General features: G+C 58.8%; 6 protein-coding genes across 6 annotated transcripts; 5 read left to right on the top strand and 1 right to left on the bottom strand.

Annotated features, from left to right (window-relative positions):
- Positions 1–1,477: 1,477 nt before the first annotated feature.
- On the top strand, positions 1,478–3,312 carry BCHE-3 (Cholinesterase; the record flags this gene model as incomplete). The annotated part of the gene is made up of 4 exons (XM_037316953.1): positions 1,478–1,787; positions 1,846–2,091; positions 2,143–2,834; positions 2,902–3,312. 4 exons carry the CDS (start codon positions 1,478–1,480, stop codon positions 3,310–3,312), a joined length of 1,659 nt encoding a protein of 552 aa, XP_037185099.1.
- Positions 3,313–5,091: 1,779 nt separating this feature from the next.
- Positions 5,092–6,620, top strand: DOT1 (Histone-lysine N-methyltransferase, H3 lysine-79 specific; the record flags this gene model as incomplete). The annotated part of the gene is made up of 2 exons (XM_037316952.1): positions 5,092–5,642; positions 5,702–6,620. 2 exons carry the CDS (start codon positions 5,092–5,094, stop codon positions 6,618–6,620), a joined length of 1,470 nt encoding a protein of 489 aa, XP_037185100.1.
- A 309-nt stretch (positions 6,621–6,929) lies between these two features.
- Positions 6,930–7,669, bottom strand: ATG16 (Autophagy-related protein 16; the record flags this gene model as incomplete). The annotated part of the gene is made up of 3 exons (XM_037316951.1): positions 6,930–7,085; positions 7,161–7,519; positions 7,585–7,669. The coding sequence occupies 3 exons, from the start codon at positions 7,667–7,669 to the stop codon at positions 6,930–6,932; spliced, it is 600 nt and encodes a 199-aa protein (XP_037185097.1).
- A 663-nt stretch (positions 7,670–8,332) lies between these two features.
- On the top strand, positions 8,333–10,987 carry CGCA056_v001690 (putative vacuolar protein sorting-associated protein 16-like protein; the record flags this gene model as incomplete). The annotated part of the gene is made up of 3 exons (XM_037316950.1): positions 8,333–9,272; positions 9,331–10,655; positions 10,736–10,987. The coding sequence occupies 3 exons, from the start codon at positions 8,333–8,335 to the stop codon at positions 10,985–10,987; spliced, it is 2,517 nt and encodes an 838-aa protein (XP_037185098.1).
- A 6,773-nt stretch (positions 10,988–17,760) lies between these two features.
- DMA2 (E3 ubiquitin-protein ligase DMA2) lies at positions 17,761–19,129 on the top strand (the record flags this gene model as incomplete). Its single annotated transcript, XM_037316949.1, has 3 exons — positions 17,761–18,281; positions 18,331–18,427; positions 18,497–19,129. The coding sequence occupies 3 exons, from the start codon at positions 17,761–17,763 to the stop codon at positions 19,127–19,129; spliced, it is 1,251 nt and encodes a 416-aa protein (XP_037186137.1).
- An 850-nt stretch (positions 19,130–19,979) lies between these two features.
- mpp (Mitochondrial-processing peptidase subunit alpha) lies at positions 19,980–21,755 on the top strand (the record flags this gene model as incomplete). Its single annotated transcript, XM_037316948.1, has 1 exon — positions 19,980–21,755. One exon carries the CDS (start codon positions 19,980–19,982, stop codon positions 21,753–21,755), a length of 1,776 nt encoding a protein of 591 aa, XP_037186136.1.
- Between the last annotated feature and the right edge of the window lie 344 nt (positions 21,756–22,099).

Here is a 22,099-nt window from a genome sequence, read left to right as displayed (position 1 = left end):
AGAACTACGCTTGCTGTGCCCACTTCGGGACGTGCTCCCTCTCCTATGAGACATACATACTCACTCAAATGATAAGAGTTGAGCTGTCTATGGATGAGAACAGTTGTCAGTATGTGATAGCGGCGACAGCGGCAATGATAGAGATGCCAGTGATGGTGAGAGCAATAGTAGATGTGGATTGCATCAACGAAATGATAGCTCCCCAACAATAGCATACGCAGTCCTTCACCCGCAACTGAATCTCAATGAGGGATGACCGTGTCACTCCAAAATGTCGAAGACTCGGACTTGATTCGTTTCCGTCTCTTGAATGTGTTCGTCGCCATTCTCAGCCATGGTAGTGTTCCACAGTCCAAAGCTATTATCCACCTAGAGTTTGAAATTATTGCAAATATGACCAGGAATGTCAGTTAAAAGCCTCACAATCTAATTACAAATCCAATCAACAGCCTCAATATCTCGGGACCAAAAAACTGCACGATCCCAATCCTTTTCATTCCTAGCCGCAAAGTTTCCACGTTTTCTAGCACGCGGCCCCTTCCTTCATGTAACAGCCACCAGCGTTGATAATGGATCAGAGGCTTTTCACAAGTAAGGATTCGTGGTTAATCCTACTCTTCATCCTCTTCCCTCTCCCAACATAAGGAGCTCGAATCGCACAGAGGTCAATGCGAGACTTCCAGGAACTACGACTATAATGGGTGTGTAGCTTCGGCAACCATCCCGCACCAATGCACCCGAGAGCAAAATGGAAACTCAATTCCCCTCATCGTCGGATTCGGATTTCTCGAAATCTCCAGCACAGGCAATATTTCTCCTTCATGACGCCAATTACTCTAATTTGTGTAACCGAGTACTCGGAAACCATGAAGCTTCTTTTACCAAGGGCAAAGGCGCGAGTTGCCTTTAAAAACCAATGTCTCATGTCAGCTTCTCAGCCTCAACGCAAGGCCTCCTCGCACCCAGCCAGAACCACACCTCATCTTTACGCCTGACACCCTGCGAAAGATCTGTCAAGGAGAAAAGAAGAAAAGAAGAGACAACTTGTCGTTAGCGCAAACGGGTCGTAAATAACGCCAAGTGCGCATACGTGTAAGCGCTGCTGCGTTGGAAGGCACGCTACTTTAGACCGGGCCTCCCAACCCGCCCCCGATTCCCTGGTGCCGATCCTCGCGTGTAGGGGTCAGTCCACGCAGCCGAGCGGGCCGCAGGAGAGACGGCCCTCCTCTCGGCAAAAACAACACACAACACGAAGTTGTGAGTCCTTTTCGTCATGCGCTGCGCTATTGCGTTGCTACCTGCCGGCAGTGGTAGTCTGGATAGATCATGTCTTAGTTGATTTGGCATCTTGCATTTGTGGTTCGGTGCTTATAAGTCATGAGGTCTTCCGCACGCTTTCAGTCTCCTCATATTGTCACACTTTCAACGAGAACGGTTTTCCTGACTTGTGGTAAAGGTCTGAGCGATACTCAACACCATGCGGCACCACTTTCTCCTCTTCGCCGCCGCTGCCACGGCAACAGCAAAACATGGCAACGACACGAACTCGCCAAAGTTCCCGGCACCGTTCCCGTCGCCTTTCCCGGTAGCCACGATGTCCTCCGGCGTAGTGCAAGGGTTGGCGACGTCCCTCCCCGATGCGCCGCACGTTGTGAGCAAGTTCCTCGGAATCCCGTATGCCGCGCCGCCGGTGCGCTTCGCCCTGCCTCAAGCGCCGGAGCCATGGATGAGCCCCTTTAATGCAACTGCCTTCGGGGCGTCGTGCTACCAGAACTTTGTCAACAACTGTAAGGAAACCGAATTCTCTCGCTTGTATTGGAAACACATGTGCTGACAATATTGCAGCCGTTGCTACTCGACCCGAAGTCACGGAGGCGCTCTACAACAACCCGCCTGTGCCGGAGAGCGAAGATTGCTTGAAGATCAACGTCTTCGCCCCTGCCAATAGATCTCGTAGGAATAATAGCTCGCGTGCGGTGCTGGTCTTCATCCCTGGCGGGGCGTTCCAGATTGGCAACGGCAGAGCTGACCTGTCCGCCTTTGCGGCGTACGAGAACATCGTCGCCGTTGCTTTCAACTACAGAAACAACAGTTTGTATCACCATATCAGGACCGACTTCTGCGTATGCTGACCACACACAGTCTTCGGCTTCCCCGCCTCCTCCCAGATCCCCGTCACAGAGCGCAACCTCGGCCTCTACGACCAACGGCTCGCCCTCGACTGGGTCCAGAAGAACATCGCCGCTTTCGGTGGCGATCCCTCAAAAGTCACGATCTGGGGCCACTCCGCCGGCGCCACCTCCGTCGACTACCTCCTCCGCCCCTACGGCGAAAACCACACAGCCCCGGTCCCCTTCCGCGGGGCCATCATGCTCAGCGGCCAGAGTACCTTCGGCCTCGCCGCCGCCAGCTACCCCACCAACGGGCCGATGTGGACGGGTATCGCCGCGGCGGTCGGCTGCGCCAACGCGACGGACGTGCTGGAGTGCATGCGGCGCGTACCCGCGCAGACCCTCGTCGACGCACAGCGCGCGACGGGCATCCTGACCGGCCCCGAGCGCGACAACGTCACGCTGCCGTCGCTGCCCGTGGAGGCGTGGGAGAGCGGGCAGGTCGCGCAGGTGCCGCTGCTCATGGGGACGGTGGCGCAGGAGGGGCGCGGGCTGATTAACGACGGGATCACGCTCGATCTGTTCTTCAACACGTACTTGCCGCCCACGCTCGTGACGGCGGCGGCAAGGGAGAGGATTGTGGCGTCGTACCGGGCGGACTCGAGTCTGACTACCGACTTCGACATCGCGGCTGCGATTTACACCGACTACGTTTTTCAGTGTGTAAGTTTCTGCCCTCATCCTCGAGACTCAGGTGTAAGATGGATAGGTGCTAAAATGATGGTCTCAGCCGGCCGCGTTGCTCGCGCAGAGGGCTGTCTCGCTCGACATCCCGACGTGGCGGTACTACTTCAACACGACCATCCTGAACATGGTGCCCGACAATCTCGGCTTTCTCGGCGTGTTCCACGGGTCGGACCTGTTCCTGCTGCTGAGCATTCCCGGCAGGTCGAACTACACGCCGCAGCAGTTTGCGGTATACGAGTACCTGCGCGACGCGTTTGCGAGGTTCGTCAAGGAGCCGACGAACGGTCCCGGGTGGGCGGCTGTTGGGTCGGATGCTGCTCCCCTTGACGTGGTCGTTCTGGGCGATGTTGGCAACGACAAGACGGTTGTGACGCCTTATAATAGCACGCTTCTTGATGCACGTTGCGCGCTTTACCAGGGATATTATCCGATTCTGCAAGCTGTATTGGGATAAGGTTGGAGAGACATATGTATTGGGTAGATATGTGCAGATAGAATAGACCGCCTAATTTTCCGGTGTCCGCGCGGCTATCTTTCCTGTGCACTTGAGTGCTCCTACTGAAGACTACAGTAGCGACTATAAAAATAACGACGACGACAATTGCAACGACGATGACGATAGAAACGACGATGACGATAGAAACGACGATGACGATAGAAACGACGATGACGATAGAAACGACGATGACGATAGAAACGACGATGACGATAGAAACGACGATGACGATAGAAACGACGATGACGATAGAAACGACGATGACGATAGAAACGACGATGACGATAGAAACGACGATGACGATAGAAACGACGACGATAGAAACGACGGCGACAGACGACGACGGCGACAACAGCAACAACAGCAACACTAATAAGAACGATAGCAGTAACGATAACAGCGACATTAACGGCAACAAAATAGCGAGCACACAGAAAAGGTAGTCGCTCTAGTATAGGAAAAGTAGGTGATCTCTAAGTGAGATGTTGCGAGCCCTCGACGGATGTGCATTTTCCCCGATCTCTCGCTATATGTCGGCGGATTTCTTTTTCCTGCATGTCAATCTCGTATCCCATCCGACGATGACGAGGGTTTGAGACCATTGATGACAGATGATGGTTGCGCGAATGTCACTTTGAGACAAGCTTAAATCAAAGACTTTTGAGATGCACAACGGTCTCCCCGAAGGAGTGTGTATGTGTCAGCAAGCGGGAAGGTGACACTGGATGACAGCCGCCAGGACCCAGAGCTTGGAAGTTGCAGCGCGCCTTTCAGGCCCCTCCAGCGATGGGACCCGCTACCTGCAGCCAATCAAAACGAACGCATCTGGTCCAACGAGGTCGGCTGATGCGGCACCCGCAGTGGGTCCTTGAAGTGGAGACGGAACTCAGCAGGTGCAGCCGGCGGTTCGGAGGGCAGCGATTGAACTGGACTGGCGAGACGGACCCCAACTGGAGGGAACCAGTGACTGGAGCCGGGGCACGCGGGCTGCTGCAATGCGAGGCTTCAAGGCTGCATCGAGGCGAGTTCGCTGCGCAGTGAGGTGGCCACCCCCGGCGACCCAGGACCTTCCTGGTTGCCTGCGCCGCTGTTCGCCTGCTTTCTGCCTCTCGTCTTTTGCCTTGATTCAGCGAGAGGGAAAAAGGGGTGGGCTGGATGACTCTTGCTTCTCTAGTCCTGGTCACTGGTGCAGTTCCTCGCTTCCTCTTGCTGGTAGTCTTGCCTGTCATTTCACCTAACCCGCCTTATGTAACCCGTCCCCGTTCAGCCGGGCAATTCCCAGAGTTTCGGGGTCCTGGGTCACGAAGGCCCACGGTCCCAGGTGCGCGCTCCACTTTTCCCACAGTCACGTCCCGGGCGGCAGGTCCACGTCCTCGCCCGAAAAATCGCCTCGTGTCCGTCTCGTCTCACTCAACCTTCAACCTCTCCCTCCGTCCCGAACCCTCTCCACCGATCATCAATCACCACAACCGCCGTCGCCTCCCAGCTGCCATGCTCCGAGGCCCTTGACACCAAGGAACTGGCCTTGTGAGAGAGCATCCGCTCGCTACGACTGCATATTTTCTCGACAGCGATTCCATTCCACCATCGCATGCATTTTAACCCCCGCCTCTGCCTAGCGCCAGCCTGAAAACTGCACACGACCCGGTCTGCCTCCCCCGACCAAAGGTCACGCGCAAACCTCCTTCCCCCGTCCAGCAAGCCGACGCTCGCCCGTCGCAGCCAACCTCCGTCGCCATGCCGATCCTCGGCCGCAAGGCCGCCAAACCCCCCAACATCCGCGTCGAAACGAGGGCCGCGCCGCCGAAGCCCCGTCCCAAGCTCCCGCACTCCCTCTCCGCCGCCTCCTCCGCGAAGGCCTCCCCGCGCGCCTCCCCGAACCCCCCCGTCAACAAGGCCCTCCTCGCCCGTAAGAAGAGCGCCTCGCCGTACCCGTCCTCATCCGACGAGAAGCGCTCCGTCGAGCGCAAGCGCAAGGTCGACAGCGCGGGGCCCTCGCAGCCAAAATTCGACAGCGACTCCGACAGCGACGTCGAGGGCGACTTCACGAACCTCGAGGTGCCCCACAAGCGGCAGCGTCTCGCCGATGGCCAGCTCGTCGACACCAAGCGCGTGCTCACCCGCGCCAGCGCCTTCAAGGAGGGCCTGCGGGACCTGAGCAGGCTGATCCACGCCGCCGACCTCACGAACCTCAAGACCTGCCCCAAGGCCATGCGCGTGCTCGGGGCCACGGAGCAGGACGACGTCAGAGTCAGGCTGCAATATCCGAGCATGTACGGGCCGGAGAAGTGAGTTACAAGCTTTGCGCCAAACCGGCTACTTTTGCGTTTTGCTGACGAGTCATTAGCTACGAACTGATATGGGAGGCGGACAAAATCAATTCGATCGAGGACATTTTGAAGGTGGTGCAGCACGTCGCTGATGTGTACCTCACCGAAAAGCAGGCGGAGGAATTTCGCGACCCAGACACCGGCATCATTCGCAGGCTGACGAGGGCGAGAAATACCAACGACTTGCGTGGATTCAAGACAGCTCTTCAAGATGCCAACAGGAGGATCCGTGCCCTCGCCGCTGACGGCACAATACGCAAGAACTTGGACAACATGCATGGACTGCCGCGCGATATGGTACACTTTATTCTTCGCCAGGTATACGAGCGCACCGTCTCACCAAACGTGGAGAAGCTCAAGCAATACAAAAACGGCACCGACAACGTGTACGGCGAGCTAGGAGAGCTATTCATCTCCGAGGTCTTGCAAGAAAAGACCCGCATGACATCGGACCAGGTCTTCATCGACCTCGGCTCCGGCGTGGGCAACGTCGTCTTCCAGGCCGCCCTCGAGATCGGCTGCGAGAGCTGGGGCTGCGAGATGATGGAGAACCCATGCGACTTCGCCGAAGCCCAGGAGAAGGAGTTTGGCGCCCGCTGCAAGATGTGGGGTCTCCTGCCCGGCCGAGTCAGACTCGAGCGGGGCGACTTCACTAAGAATACTAGGATACATGACGCGCTCAAGCGCGCCGACGTCTTGTTGGTGAACAACCAGGCGTTCACGCCCCAGCTCAACAGCGCGCTCGTCAACATGTTCCTCGACCTCAAGACCGGCTGCAAGATCATCTCGCTCAAGTCCTTCGTGAACGACCAGGGCACGCGGAACCAGAATGATGTCGCCAACAACATCCTCGAGGTCGAGCACCTCACGTACGGCCAAGGCTACGTTTCGTGGACGAACGCCGGAGGTTCGTACTGCATCTCGACCAAGAAGTAGACTACCAGGCATTCCTTGTCAGCATACATCGAAGCGCTGTATGATGTCCTACGGGACTTGTCTTCTAGAAAAGGAGGGGAACGGCATTTGCTGGATGCATGATGCATTTGTACATTGAAGGCGGCGAAAGCAGAAAACATTATTGGCATAGGGTGAGGAAATAGCGTTGGGTTCATTACCTGTAGAATCTTCTTTTTTTTGATACTCCCATAGAGCGAGAGCAGACAGGCGCAGAGACACAGAGGTTCGTATGGGCGTGAGGTTGTGGTTATCATCGGGTATTCAAACAAGAAAAAATAGACCGCATCGTCAGCGCTCGTTTGCGAGGTTCATGGCGTCAGCCTCCTGGGCCATTCTCTTCATCCACCGGTCGACCAGCTCCTTGTTTTCCGACTTGACCTTGTCCCTCTCCTTCTCCGCCATGGCCACTTGGAGGTTCAACGTGATCATTTCGTCTTGCACATTCTGCGCCGCGAGTCAGCAATTTCCCCCTGTCTCGCTCCCCATCCGCTTGTCATAAATCGTGCGAGTCTTGCTCACCTCGACCAGCTTCCTCTTCTCGCGCAGCTCGTGCTCGCGGTCCTGCAGCTTCGTCGCCAGCGCCGTCTTCTCGGCGCTCAGCTGCTTGATCTGCTTCGTGTTCTCCCTGTTCTTGCGGCGCAGCGTCTGCGCCTCGTCCTCGGCCGTCTTTGCGCGGCTCTGCAGCGTGCCGTTGGAGCGCAGCGCCTCGGCGAGGTTGAGCTGGAGCTGCGTGACGGTCGGGTCGGAGCTGATTGTGTCTATTTGCTGCAGCGCTTCTTTGCCTGCGGATGATGTGGTAGAGGCTTTCGGGGCGACTTTGGATTTGAGGAGCTCCTTTTCGGCTTCGAGGGCTGCGATGCGGTCGGAGAGTTGGGAGCCTGGTGGGAAGGGAGAGGGCATGGTTAGCGCGGGAAGGCAGGGAGGGCGTTCAAGGGAGAGGTACAGAGCTGGACGATCTCGAGGTTGACTGGGTTGTTCTTCTCTTGCTCCCTGAAGGAGGCTAGGTATTCAGTGCGCCAGTCAGGCATTTTGTGGTGGTATTGATGGAGGATTTTGGGCGATGGGATGTCAGGGGGGCTTTGGAGGTTCAGAGTTTCATCTGTCGCTTTTGCTGGACGCAAACAGAACAGGCCTGGTCTCCCGATTTATGGGAGGGTAAAGTCCCGCAAAGAGGGTGAATCACTTGGAGTTTGGTCAAACAAATCGGTGCGATGGACGGCTTGGTGCATCAGAAGTGCTGCATTCCACAGCCAGACCTGTTCCCGGGACGGCCTGAACATGCGGGTGATGCGACGGGCTGATTCAAGCAAGGCGGAGGAGGGGACATTGCTTTGCTTGGGCTGCTGCTGATTGTCTTATCGGTGGTTGGTGGGGGATGATGACGCAGCAGGAGCTGTCTCCTCAGACCCGGAGATTAGCCGCCTTTCCCCGGGCAGGCAGGCTCCAGTTTGAGGCTCGGGCGACTGATTCGTGGCGCAAGCTCCAGTTCGCTGGGGGTTGGAGCTCCAGCAACGACAGTCGAGCTCCGGTGAGCTTCCTGAGCTCAACTCAGGACACACTTGCTCATCTAATATCCCATCTCACTCATCCACCACAACATCGACCAGTTCCAAACTCAGCTTCAAGAGGGTCTCACGTGACAGTATCAGACGAAACACTGGGGAACGGGTGCAAATGAATACAATGACATGATGGAAACCGCCCACCCCTCAGCCGGATGGGAAAACGTCGGCGACAAGTGGTACCGCAAGATCCAGCTCTACACCGAAGTCTTCGACCAGGACCTCGACCTCGATAACCACCTCGTCGTGGGCGCCCCCTACGCCGGCGCCCTTGCCCTCCTGCGCGATGACACGAAACTCCAGGCCTACCGCCCCAAAGGGGGCTCCGCCGCCTCCAACAAGCCCGGCATCGACATCTACTCGTACGCCGGCAAGCTCCTCCGCCACATCCCCTGGGACCAGGGCTCCGGCGCCATCAAAGGCCTGGGCTGGGCCTCCCTCGGCGGTGGCGAGGAGCGCCTGCTCGTCGTCACCGCCGACGGCGTCGTGCGCGTCTACGACCTGCTCGGCGAGTTCACCCAGTTCTCCCTCGGCAACGGCGCCGACGACTTCGGCGTCGTGAGCTGCCGCTTCTACGAGACGGGCATGGTCGCCCTGCTCGCCTCCAACGCGCTCGTCTCCGTCACCTCGTACGCCGAGCCGCGCCCGCGGCTGCTGGCCCAGCCGCCCGAGGGCCAGGGCGAGATCCACAGCTGGGCCGTCGTCGCGCCGGACCACACGCTCTCGCGCTCCGTCGAGGTGCTGCTGAGCATCGGCGAGACGGTGTACATCGTCGACGCGGCCGAGTACGAGGACCGCTTCCTGGACATCGGGCCGTTCAGCCACATCAGCGTGTCGCCCGACGGACGGCTGATTGTGCTGTACACCAAGACGGGCAAGGCGCACGTCATCTCGAGCGACTTCCAGGAGCGCATGATCGAGCACGACTCGGAGAGCAAGATCCCGCCAAAGTATGTGGCGTGGTGCGGCTCCGACGCGCTGATTGCGTGGGAGGACGAGGTGCACATCATCGGGGCCGACAACGCCTCGGCGGAGTTCTTTTACGACGGCAGGGTACATGTCATCTCAGGTCAACTTCATCCTCACACTCTCTCATCACAGACTCATGATCACTAACACGTACACAGAACACGACGGCGCAAGGCTCATCACAAACGACGTCTGCGACTTCCTCGAGCGCGTCCCCTCCGCCACGGAACAGGTCTTCGGCACCCGCGCCGAGTCCTCCCCGGCCTCCATCCTCCTCGACGCCGTCGGCCAGCTCGAGCTGCAGTCCCCCAAGGCCGACGACTACATCCAGCTCATCCGCGCCAACCTCACCGAGGCCGTCGACACCTGCGTCAACGCCGCCGGCCGCGAGTTCTCCGTCCACTGGCAGAAGCAGCTCCTCAAGGCCGCCTCCTTCGGCAAGTCCGTCCTCGACATCTACAACAGCGACGACTTCGTCGACATGTGCGAGACCCTCCGCGTCCTCAACGCCGTCCGCTTCTTCGAGGTCGGCCTGCCCCTCTCCTTCGAGCAGTACCAGCGCCTCACCCCCGAGGGGCTCCTCAAGCGCCTCGTCTCCCGCCACGAGTACCTCCTCGCCCTCAAGGTCGCCGCCTACCTCCGCCTCCCCACCGACCGCATCTACGTCCACTGGGCCTGCGCGAAAGTCCGCTCCGGCGCAGAGGACGACGACATAATCTGCCGCCTCGTCGTCGAGCGCCTCGCCGGCAAGCCCGGCATCTCCTTCGAGGAAATCGCCCGCGCCGCCTACGACGAGGGCCGCTCCCGCCTCGCCACCGAGCTCCTCAACCACGAGCCCCGCGGCGGCCGCCAGGTGCCCCTGCTCCTCTCCATGGAGGAGGACGAGCTCGCCCTCGACAAGGCCGTCGAGAGCGGCGACACCGACCTCATGTACGGCGTCCTCCTCCAGCTCAAGAAGAAGCTCCCCCTCGCCGCCTTCTTCCGCGTCATCAACGCCCGCCCCACCGCCACCGCCCTCGTCGAGGCCGCCGCCGCCCACGACGGCGACAACGCCCTCCTCAAGGATCTGTATTACCAAGACGACCGCCGCGTCGACGGCGCCGCCGTCTTCCTCCGCGAGGCCCTCCGCCAGCCCGACGCGCGCACCGCGTCGGACAAGCTCGCCCTCGCCGCCAAGCTGCTCGCCGACTCGCGCGAGGCCGCCGCCGAGGTGCACGCCCTCAAGGAGGCGCAGACCCTGCTCAAGATGCAGGAGGCCTTTGACCGCGACCTGACCGACACCTTCACGGGGCTCAGCGTCAACGAGACCATGTTCAAGCTCATCCGGCTGGGGTACCACAAGCGCGCCAAGAACATCCAGAGCGAGTTCAAGGTGCCGGAGAAGGTGGCCTGGTGGATCCGGCTGCGGGCGCTGGTCGCGAAGAGGGACTGGGCTGAGATCGAGGAGCTGGCGAAGACGAGGAGGAGTCCGATCGGATGGGAGGTGAGTCTTTTCTCTGTTCATTCCTTCATCACTAGTAAATCTACAATTTCATGTTCATGACGCTGACTTCTGACAAACAGCCGTTCTACAACCTCACGCTACAAGCAGGCAACCCCCGCCTCGCCTCCGTCTTCGTGGCCAAGTGCACCGGCCTCGAGCCGGGCACGACCATCACCATGTACGAAAAGTGCGGGATGCGCGTCAAGGCCGCCGAGGAGGCGGTCAAGCTCAAGGACGCCGAGGCGTGGGCGCGGCTGCTCGAGGCCGCGGGCCGAACCTCGCAGGAGGGCCGGGAGATTGAGAGGCTCGGGGCTGCCGTGTTCAGGAGGTAGCATCCGCACCCGCAGCAGACATCATCATGGCTAGCGTTTTCACACGACGAGGCGCGTTTGCATTGTGTTCAGGGGTGTTGGTGACGGTGGATGATGTCGATCGAGAGAGAGATCGGATGAAGGCTACAAGCAAGCATTGCTTTATTTTCATTCAACTTCTACGTTTAGAATGGCACATGGGACGGGCGGTAGCGGTTGGGTGGTGGTGTGGTTCGCTAATCTCGATATACATACGTAATCTGAGGATCTGGAGAGGTGCAACAACAACGATGATGATGATGATGATGATGCTACTGCAGTGATGGGAGGTCGCTGGCTGTGATGTTTGGTGGTGTGGTTGCTCCAAGATTTCTCTGGGTGGTGTTGGCGTCGCATTGAGGCTGTTGTCCGGGGTCAATCCGGGGTAAGCTGGGCACGTTGGGCGTTGACCAGGGTCATCCCGCGGATATTTGGTGGTGCACTCCACGTCCTGACCTACCTCCGAGGTGGTTGTTGGTTCTGCAAAACGTTATACCCGAACAGGACTCGGGCCCGAGATGAGGCGGGCACAAAGTTGTCGGAGACGCAGGGCTTTTTAGCTTCGGTCTCGCCTCCAAAATTAATTGCAAGTTCACGATGTGCATGCACAAGCACGCGGGCTGTGTTTCTCCTTGCGGTTTGATACTTGTCTGCCTTTGAAAGTGTCTTACATCGCCCGCGGGGTTCATGTAAATGCAGCTCCATCTAAGTGAGAGCGAAAGAGAAACAGAGAACTGAAGGTCGCGTGAGGGGGCCGGCCACACGTGGGCACGCCACACGAGACAAGCAACAACCTCCAAGATCGGACTCGTGAGGCTAGCGTCGTGGATCGTTTTGTCCACGCCAGAACATGGGCAAGCGCTCGAGGTAAGGCAGATCGATGGGCGACGATCCTCCCGTTTGGCACGTTTGACGCGGAGGATATCAGGCCACTTGGGTGAATGAAGTGCGTCCTCTGACAGAGAGCATTGACGGAGGGTCCCAGGTTGGACCCAGGGCGGGATAGACGGGAGGACGTCACGAATCAGGTAGGTTTCTGGGGACGGCCCCTGGGTGAAGGCTCTAAAGCTTTGGAGTTGACGGTCCGGATATACATGGTGTGCGCTGGGCTCTGAACATGTTTGTCCGGGGACGACGCCAAATCGGTCGACGCAAGTTCGTCCTTTTGTGCAGATATAGTTTGCACAGATGCTTGCGGATGGCAGACCTGGCAGAAGGTTCAGGTTCTGCGACGCCCCAGGGCGGCTGCGATGGAGGGCAAGACGGCCACCGCACCAATCTTGGCCGGAGGTGAAAGATAGCCGGCCGCGGTGCTGGGCCCGCGTGATGGAGACTTCCGAATGCAACATCTCATCTGCTTGTTCGGCAACGGCAGCAGACGTGGCAGACAAGAGAGATCTCGACTTGAACCGGCAGACCGGTTCGCTGGGACAAAGACGAGTTTAGTTCTGACTGACTCTGGGCAACGGATCGGGTTAGCAGACATCAGACGAAAGCGAGGGGTGAAAAGGTCGAGAGGGTTCCGGAGGTAAGTCCGCACAAAGAAGCGAGAGTGGGATGCGGACGGAGTCGAAGGGTCCATCGCGTCGGGCGCGGCCCCGGAGAAGAATCAGAGGACGCATGAAGGTGTGTTGTTGGGCAGTCTTGGCGTCTTGTTTGTTCGCGGCGAGTGGGTGCAGTGGCGAGGCAAGGCGAGGCGGAAGGCGAAGATTCCCCGCCAGTTGACGAGGAACACTCTGCTAACTTCCTAAAGAGACAGAGAGAGCCAGCAAGCCGGGTGTGCCGGGTCGGGTTCGGACCCGTGTTTCTGAGTGTGCTCCACGCTTTCTAGAATTTTTTCCTGGCTATGGCTCTGTTCCGCCAAGACGGGGCTCGGTATGCCAGTGTGGAGGGCCAGAGGCACGGCGGAACGGACGCGTTCCAGAGTTTGCTGGTCTTTTGTCCTTTGTGGTGTATCAAGCCGCCGTGGAAAGCCGGAGGATGCTTCGGGAGAGTGGACGACGGACCGGACGAGTCATGGTGGACTGGACGCTCGAGAAGCGACGTTTGAATTCCCCATGGCGGCTGGCTGCCATGTCATTGTGGTAGATGAACAGGAAGGGGGATCTGCCTTAGTCATGCAGCGTTCCGACGGTGGTGTTGAGACGAAGAGATACCGTAAACATCTCAAATGAAAGGGGCAAAAAAAGGGAGCCACGATGTCGTGGAAGCTGCATGAGGCGGCCAAGTGGTGATTCCTAGCCATTTGCTGGACCTCCGGCGGGGATCTGAGGAGCGTCCAATGGGTGTCAAGCACCAGCAAGATTCGACTTGTCAGGTGAGGGACTGGACGTCGTGGTGAGGGACGGGAGTGGTGGGGTCTCGGACGTCTGGACAGGCCTGGGCGATTGCACTCGCTGCGCTCCAGCGAGAGGGTTGGTCGCTATCAGGGAGCTAGCTCGCTGGGAAAAGGGCGCTAGGAGGGCGAGTGCGCTAGCGTGAACCCCCCTGGAGATTTAGGTAGGTCCCTCGGGTGCGTGCCTGAGGTGGGAGTGGAAGTGGGAGGGCCTCATGCTTCAAGGGCAGCAGCCATCCACCACCTCACGAGGGCAATCCTCGTCGCCGTCGTCCCTGTCGTCGCAGCGCAAGCGTTGGGAGGCGGGCAGTTCATGTGGGAGTGGTGTCAACGGCAAAGCGTCCACGGGAGCCCCGCCAGAAGAGGTCAGCATGGCCCACGGACATGCAGGTGCAGATCCAACGAACCGGCCGGTGATGCTGGTGCCCTGGGAATGGTTGGCCGCATGTCACAATCATTCCCGTCCGTGACAGCGGTGCGGTTGAGTCTTGACGCCGCCATTGGCGCGATGGGTGGACACTGGATGACTGATGGGCGGAAGGATGAGGTTGAAGATGAGCTGATGATGGGAATCTTGTTCCGCGGTTGTCGTGGGGGCATGGAGGTTGGGGGTGGTGCTGGTGCTGGTGACGGTGGAGACTGAGATGGGCAACGGCAGAGCCGGAAATAACGGCCAGTGAGGTGAGACGAATTGAACCCTTCTTTCGCCTCTGCCGATTCCTGCATCTGACGACATCTAAAACAGGGAAAAAGGGTTGGTTGGTTGCACGAGAGGAGGAGAGAGAGGTTCGGAGACTGCCGCATTCCACGGGTGACGGGAGGCACGGGAAGGAAAGTATCGTGGGTTTTGTGAAGAAGCGACAGGTGCAACTGCATGCCTCGACATGATGGACGTTTCTCGTCGTCTCGTGTTGCATCCCCGTGCTCGGTGCTCTCTGTCGAATCGCAACAGGCGAGACAAGAAAGAAGCGCGAAGCAAAGTCCCAGATTGCCGCGCAGGAAGGTGCAGCGGTGCATGATGCTCGGCCCTGCCTCGCTCCATCTGAGATCTTTCCGTGATCCCTCACCGATGGGCCGGTGTACCTCCGATGCCTGCTCGGAGCTTCTTTCCATCTCCTCGTAGATACCTACCTGCCTATGCACGCACGGCTCAGGATTACCTGGGATACCTTATTTCGTCTCCCTGCCTATTCAGAAAAAAAAAGAAAAAAAAAAAGACTCAACTTGACTTGACTTGACACTGACAGCCTGAGGTTTCTATTCGTGCCTAAGGTAAGGAAGGTACCGTCCGCTTGCGGCGCCTTCTCTCCGTCAACAACCAGAACCAGAGCTTTCTTTTCTTTTCTCCCAGCCTCCCGGAGCGGGCTGAGACTGAGACCTTTGACGCACATGACCAGGCCATGCCCTGTATCCCGCACCCAGCTGCTCTGTTCCCGTTGCTTCTTCGGGTATTCTGTACAGCTCGATGGCAGCGGCTCGTCTGGAGCACTGATGCCCTGGTGCACCGGTGCACGCGCAACAAATCTCACGCGCAGGACGGGTTCCGTAGTAGATGCCATGCAGTAGATATTCAAAGTACCTACCTTACCTGTTGGAGGCTCTGTGCTCTTACGGATACTGAGGTGCGTCCTAGTGCAAGGTACGCAGGTACATGCCACACGGCTGCCACTTCCACCCAGACCTTCCCGTCGGTTCCAGGGTCCTTGCTCAGGCTTGGGAATTCGTTAGTGGTCGTCGACACAAGAGACAGACAGACGGCCACCCTCCGGACGTCTGCCATCATCGGGAGTCACCACCACCACCATCATCATCAACATCACCGTCACCGTCGCCCTCGGTCACGGCATCTCCTCCCCTCTCCTCACCACCACCCACCGAACCGGCGAGCGACCACCGCAGCAGCAGTCAACCACCCCCGACCAGGGCTGCCCGCCGCCAGCGTCCAATCCCATCGCGGCCGCAACCTTAACCCCTGCTCATCAAAAACCAATTCGCCCTAGCCCGGCCTCTGTTTACCGGGCTAAACCCAAGGCAAAGAAAGCGACCTTCCTCCCAGGGTGCCAGGCTTCCCTGCAATTATTCAGAGGCTGCACCCTCTCTGGGAGCCTGGGAGACAACCCTGGAGTCCTGGCCCTCATTGCATCTCCTCCTGCTTGCCTCGACCGTCGTCATTGTCTCCATCGACGCCCCCCTCTGCGCCGGGCAAAAGAGTGGCACGCGCGCCAAAGAAAACCTGACCGACTGGGCTGGACCCAACCCGGCCACTCGTGTTCTGTTCCTTCTGAACGAATACCCATCCCGTCCTGTTCAGGCCCTTGCAAATGCTGTTGCTTCATCGACGGCCGGCAGGACAGCAACATCGACATCACATCAACAACAACAACACACCCGAGCATTCGATTTGCATCACCCTTCCTTCTCCTGCAAGCAACCCAAGACCGCTCGCTGCCCTGCCAAGTCAAGCACGCACGCGAGAAACACCCTCCTAGCTCTTTGCATCCGCCAGACGTCTCCCGCCTCCCGCCAAAAGGTACCTCGATTCAGAGCAGTCCTCGCCCGCTCTCGAGGTAACCTCACCGACAGCGCCTGCACGCCCAGTCCATCCTGCTGTCCGGGCCCTTCCCTACGCACACGCACTTGCCCCGACAGGGACTGCCTCTGACGCCTGCAACGACAGAGCAGAAGAGAGTGAGAGAGGAGAAAAAAAGCACTCGACGCCCGTCTTCTTGGCCATCGACCAAAGTACTGGCCCCTTCCCCAATCCAGCCCATATTATCACAGACATCCAGCTCCAGCTGCATCTCGAGGAAGCAGCATTTCTGCTTCTTGCCTCTGCGTCTCCCAGGTTCAACTCTGCTCGGAACCTGAAGCAGCAAACAAGCTGGACCGGCACCAGGCACATCCAATTCTAAAAAGGCGTGCAGCGGCGACCCAGACTAAGAAAACCGCCTTTCCCCAGTCTCGCCAATCCCGGCCGCCACCTGCTCTGCTCGCCCGTCTACCGACCTAGGTCCGTCTACGGTAGCAGGTCCTTGGTTCTGGTCCATAATATCGTCTACCGCCCGTCACCACCACCTCCTCCCAGAGTCTCTCGGACCTCCCTCCCTCTCATCTCTTCGACGATTTCTCCTTCGTCCCTTCGTCCAACCTCCCCCCGTCTCGCCCTCGCCCGTGTTACCTTGCGCCTTACGCTTGCGAATTAAGGTGACCGCCCTGCTTCTGGGGACAATCCGCGACATTCCAAGCAACCGCCTCTGCTGTATGCTTGCAGCGTAGCCTGTTTAGCTTTTGGCTCACTCCCTCGCTGCCACCCGCTGCCCTCCCCCTTTCGTCACACGTCAAGTCGCCCGTCGCCCTGGGGTTTCTTATTTCTTTTTTTTGATACCCCTACTCTCTTTCTCAACCCTACCCGGATACCGAAAAAGACCCCCAAGGGAATTCAAACAAGTCCACTGTCCAGCATCGTGTCTTGGCTGTTGTTCTGAGTCCAGGGAAGCACCAGCGCCAGCACCAACGGCATACCACCAGACAGACCGCTGCCTGTCCATCTTGCTTTAGGCGCAAGCACTCGCATCACAGTGGTTCAAGCAAACCGCCTACTGCCTGCTAGTCACTCAGCCAGCCCGCACCCGAAACCCACGAGTCGAGTCGGCACCATTGCATCACACTACCAACTTGGCCTGCTTACCTGCCATTTCGGCCCTGCTGCCACTACCTGATTCTGATTACATTGCCATAACCCTTTGGGCCCTTTGGCGAGAAAAAAGGACCAGCACCAATACAGCCCGCCGCCCACTTCTCACCCCCCTCGAAGGCTCAAATGTTTACACAACCAGTCTCATCGCCACCAACCGTGGGCCCCGTGCCGACGTCTGTCAATAATCCCACCTCGCCCTCGGTGCGGTCCAGTCGCTTGCGAGGCCTTAGTTATCTCCGCAATTACACCCAAAATCACCTGCTCTCCAGGGAGCACAGCAGTCAGGGTTCCAGTTCTCCAACTTCGAATTCCCACGCCCACTCCCACTTTCACCACAACACCAACACCAACTCTCACTCACACTCTCAGACCCAAACTCAAACTCAAAGCCAAACCCAGAACTCCCGCACCTCTGCTGCTCGTCCGACCCCGAGTCTGCACCGCTCCCTCAGTTACTCGCCCACATCGGCCCCTCGTCGTGCTGACACCGATCCAAACCTCAACCCGCTCTCCCTTGTCGCCTCGCTGCAGGAGCCCTCAGTCTCTGCCGCAAACAGATCTTCGACCACACCCTCCTCGCCAGCCGTGGAGCGACCGCAAGTTGATGCGCTCCCGCCCCTCCTCGACGACCCCATCGCGAGCAGCAGCAGTAGCAGCAGTGTTCAATCCGCGCCGCAAGTTGGGCAGCCATCTCAGCCTCACGTTGATACCGAATCGGCCAACATGACGAGAGCACGCGCTTCCACGACGGGCGACGCCGTGCCCAAGGCATCGTCCCCTGTGCCCGACAGCCTTCCCTCGATCCGCTTCTCGGCCTACTACGACCCCCGCGCAACGCGCCCGAGCCTGACGTTCCCGCCCGTATCGCGAACTTTGCCTGGCGGCAACGAGATCATTCGGGTTGGCCGCTACTCGGAGCGAGACAACCAGCCGCCCGTGCCTGCCAACACCCCTTCGGCCGCCCCCGTGGGCTTTAAGAGCAAGGTTGTCAGTCGACGACACTGCGAATTTTGGTACGAGGATGGGAAATGGTACATCAAAGACGTCAAAAGTTCCTCGGGCACTTTCCTCAACCACATCCGCCTCAGCCCTCCCGGCACGGAGTCGAAGCCGTTCCCTGTTAACGATGGCGACATCGTGCAGTTGGGTATCGACTTCAAGGGCGGTGAGGAAATGATTTTTCGCTGCGTGAAAATGAGGCTGGAGCTCAACCGTGGCTGGCAAAACAAGCTCAACACTTTCAAGTATGTTTTCCGCCATATGTAGTCGATTTCGTGCACTAACGTGGTATAGCATGGCAACACACAAGCGTCTACGAAATATGACTTCTGCCAACTCGGCAAATTCTTCATCGACCCAGGACTGTTCCATTTGTCTCAACTCAATCGCGGTATGTAGCCGGCATGCATGCATGAATTCCCCACATCGCGTGCCAGCATAGAGACTAATGATCTTTCAGCCATGCCAGTGCCTGTTCGTGGCGCCTTGCTCGCACACCTGGCATTTCAAGTGCATCCGCTCTCTATTGAATTCCCCACAATATCCCATTTTCGTGTGTCCGAACTGCCGCATGGCTGCCGACCTCGAGGCGGACATTGAGGATCCTGCAGAAGACTGGGAGCAAATGGACGAAGACGAGGAGCTTGAGCAGAAGGAGGAGGCCAAGGACAAGGCCGTGGTTCCAAGCGACCCTCTCCCCGCCCCCGTCGCGGTTTCGGCAGAAAGCTCGCGGCCTGTGTTGCCTGAGATTGGCACCGAGCCTGATGCTATGGATTTCACCGTGGCCTTGGATCGGGCCCGCACCATGGCTGAGATGCCTCCACCGCAATCGGTTGCTCCCCACGCCACTATTGAACCTGTCCCGATTCCTTCGGTCGGGCCATCACAAGCGGCCGCTCCACGTACTGGCCGTGACACCCGGACGCCTTCCCCCATTGGAAACCACCTGACGAACGGTACTGAAGGTCCCATCACCCCGCGTAACGACGCCGGGCCATGGGTATTTGATGGAAGCGCCGGTCGCCGTGCTGCGGAAGCTGCCAACGGGATGAGAAGTCTTGACGAGGCTGCAGAGATGGACGTTGACCGGTAGAACCGGTCCCGGCATGATGAGCCCGTCACGGGCTGCCGAAAGCGGGATTCAAGTTTGATGTTAACGGATATTGAAAGGGCTTCATCAACGGAGTCTAGGAAGAGACCGGCTGCATGAGCGACGCGTAGGATGGTGTAAGGCGTTTTGATGCATTGTGGAGCGAACTCTGCTCGCTAAACCGGAACAGAGTTGTTTTTCATTGTGGCGCTGGCTGGGGCAAGGAATGTTGGGCGGCAGAGAATGGTTCATACAACAGCGACGGCTTTACGTGACCATGGAGCGTTGGCATTCCGGAGGTCATTTATAGCATCACACTAATACAGCGAGAACGCGGCATAAGCCACCAGATTTTCAAAATTCGTCACTCCCATTACTTATTCGTGCCATCCGATGTACAGCTGAAAGGTGTTCATGGCCGCATCTGTGGTCGAGCCTTAATGGGGTGCTGCTGAGGAACCCATCCTAGAGATCAGTCATATCTCAAAAAGACGGCCAAGATGCTTATTTCGTCTAGTATGTCTCGAGGTTCGCTCCTTCGCGAGAGGCTGTCAGCAGGACGAGGAGAAGGGTCCGGATGACGTCTTCCAGCTGCATGCAACGGCTCGTCGCTGATTGGCTCACACGGCTGGCCAGGGTCCCGATACCTCCGATGGCGATAAGACCGATAAGGAAGATCAAGAATTCCCGGGCGGCAGCAAACCAGCTTTCCGAGAGCAGCGAACTTTTCCCAGGCCCTCGCCATCGCGGAAAACCCACCCCAACCCGCCATCTTAACCTCAACTCTCCTCCCCCCGCCGCCCCGGGTTGACGAATTCGAATACTCCCACCCAAATACACAACACACATCGCGATGCTTCGAACATTAGCGACGCGCCTCCCGCGGCGCACCGTCGCCACGGCCGCGGCTCCGGCCTCAAGACTCACCACTTCCGCACTCCGCACCACTACCGTCCGGGCACTATCAACAACACCACCAACACTAAAGTCCGCTCCCCGCGGCCCGAAAAACGTCAAGATCGACGCCATCCCCAAGGAACCGACGGACCTCGACGCGATCACGACGCTGCCCAACGGCCTGCGCGTCGCCTCGGAGGCGCTGCCGGGCTCCTTCTCGGGCGTGGGCGTGTACGTCGACGCCGGCTCGCGGTACGAGGACGCCGGCCTGCGCGGCGTCAGCCACATCATGGACCGCCTGGCCTTCAAGAGCACGTCGGGCCGCTCCGCCGACGACATGATCGAGCAAGTCGAGGCCTTGGGGGGGAGCATCCAGTGCGCGAGCTCGCGCGAGAGCATGATGTACCAGGCGGCCAGCTTCAACGGCGCCGTGCCGACGACGATTGGGCTGCTGGCCGAGACGATCCGCGACCCGGACCTGACCGAGGAGGAGATTGCGGAGCAGCTGCTCACGGCGGAGTACGAGATCAACGAGATCTGGAGCAAGCCGGAGCTGATCCTGCCGGAGCTCGTGCACACGGCGGCGTTCAAGGATAATACGCTGGGCAACCCGCTGCTGTGCCCGGAGGACAGGCTCGGTGCGATTTCGCGGGAGACGATACTGCGGTACCGCGATCTGTTCTACCGCCCGGAGCGCATCGTGGTTGCGTTTGCTGGTGTTGAGCACGGCGAGGCTGTGCAGCTCGCGGAGCAGTACTTTGGCGACATGAAGGCTTCAGAGCCCACGCTCTCCCGCACCGGCTCAGAAACCTCCATCTCAGACGCCTCATCCTTCGCTTCCTCAACATCCACCTCCTCCTCGCCCTCCACCGTCCAACAACCTTCCAAGCTCCTCTCCAAAGTCCCCTTCTTCAAAAACCTCTCCACCTCCGCCCCCGCCAATGCCGACGTCCTCACCTCCTCCGCGCCCCTGACCCACGACATCAACGCCCCCGCCCGCTACACCGGCGGCTTCCTCTCCCTCCCGCCCCAGCCCCCCTCCAACAACCCCAGCAACCCCAACTACACCCACATCCACCTCGCCTTCGAGGGCCTGCCCATCAACTCGGACGACATCTACGCCCTCGCGACGCTCCAAACCCTCCTCGGCGGCGGCGGCTCCTTCTCCGCCGGCGGCCCGGGCAAGGGCATGTACTCGCGCCTCTACACCAACGTGCTCAACCAGCACGGCTGGGTCGAGTCGTGCGTCGCCTTCAACCACTCCTACACCGACTCCGGCCTCTTCGGCATTTCTGCCAGTTGCATCCCCGGCCGCACAGCGTCGATGCTCGACGTCATGTGCCGCGAGCTGCGCGCGCTCACGCTCGACACGGGCTTCTCGGCGCTCAAGAAGGGCGAGGTCGACCGGGCCAAGAATCAGCTGCGCTCCTCGCTGCTGATGAACCTCGAGAGCCGCATGGTCGAGCTCGAGGATTTGGGAAGGCAGGTCCAGGTGCACGGGCGCAAGATCCCCGTGACGTACATGTGCCGCAAGATCGAGGCGCTGACGGTCGAGGACCTGCGGCGCGTGGCGCGGGTGGTGGTCGGCGGGATGGTGGAGAACGCGGGCCGGGGCAGCGGCGCGCCGACGGTTGTGCTGCAGGAGGCGCAGGCGCACGGCGTGAGCACGCATTCGTTGACGTGGGAGGCTATCCAGAATACGATTCATGACTGGCAGCTGGGTAAGAGGTGAATGAAGTATGAGATGTGTTCCAGGGAGATAGATGAGTGCTTGCGCTAGATTTGCTAGACGCGATTAGAATGGCGAGGCCATTGTTTGTACCATATGAAGAGGGAAAGGAGAATCCGTGTAAAAGTAATGGTTGGCTGACGTTTTCTTCGTAAAAGGCGAAAAGAAAAAGTTATCATGATTGGGCTAAGAGGACGCCCGGTTAGTTGTAGAAATCTCATGACTTATAACAATCACATCTATTGAGAATGCTGTGTTAGTTGAGTGAGTGACGAAGACATCCAGGCCAAAGTCACGATAGTAGCGTATATGAGATCAAACAAAATCCGTGGGCTGACGTTTGATGG

The sequence above is a fragment of the Colletotrichum aenigma genome (assembly GCF_013390185.1).
Source record: "Colletotrichum aenigma strain Cg56 chromosome Unknown KSG_Cg56_contig01, whole genome shotgun sequence".
Taxonomy (NCBI): Eukaryota; Fungi; Ascomycota; class Sordariomycetes; order Glomerellales; family Glomerellaceae; genus Colletotrichum; species Colletotrichum aenigma.
Note: the sequence above shows the minus strand (reverse complement) of the source record. Positions and strands in the feature narration are given on the sequence as shown.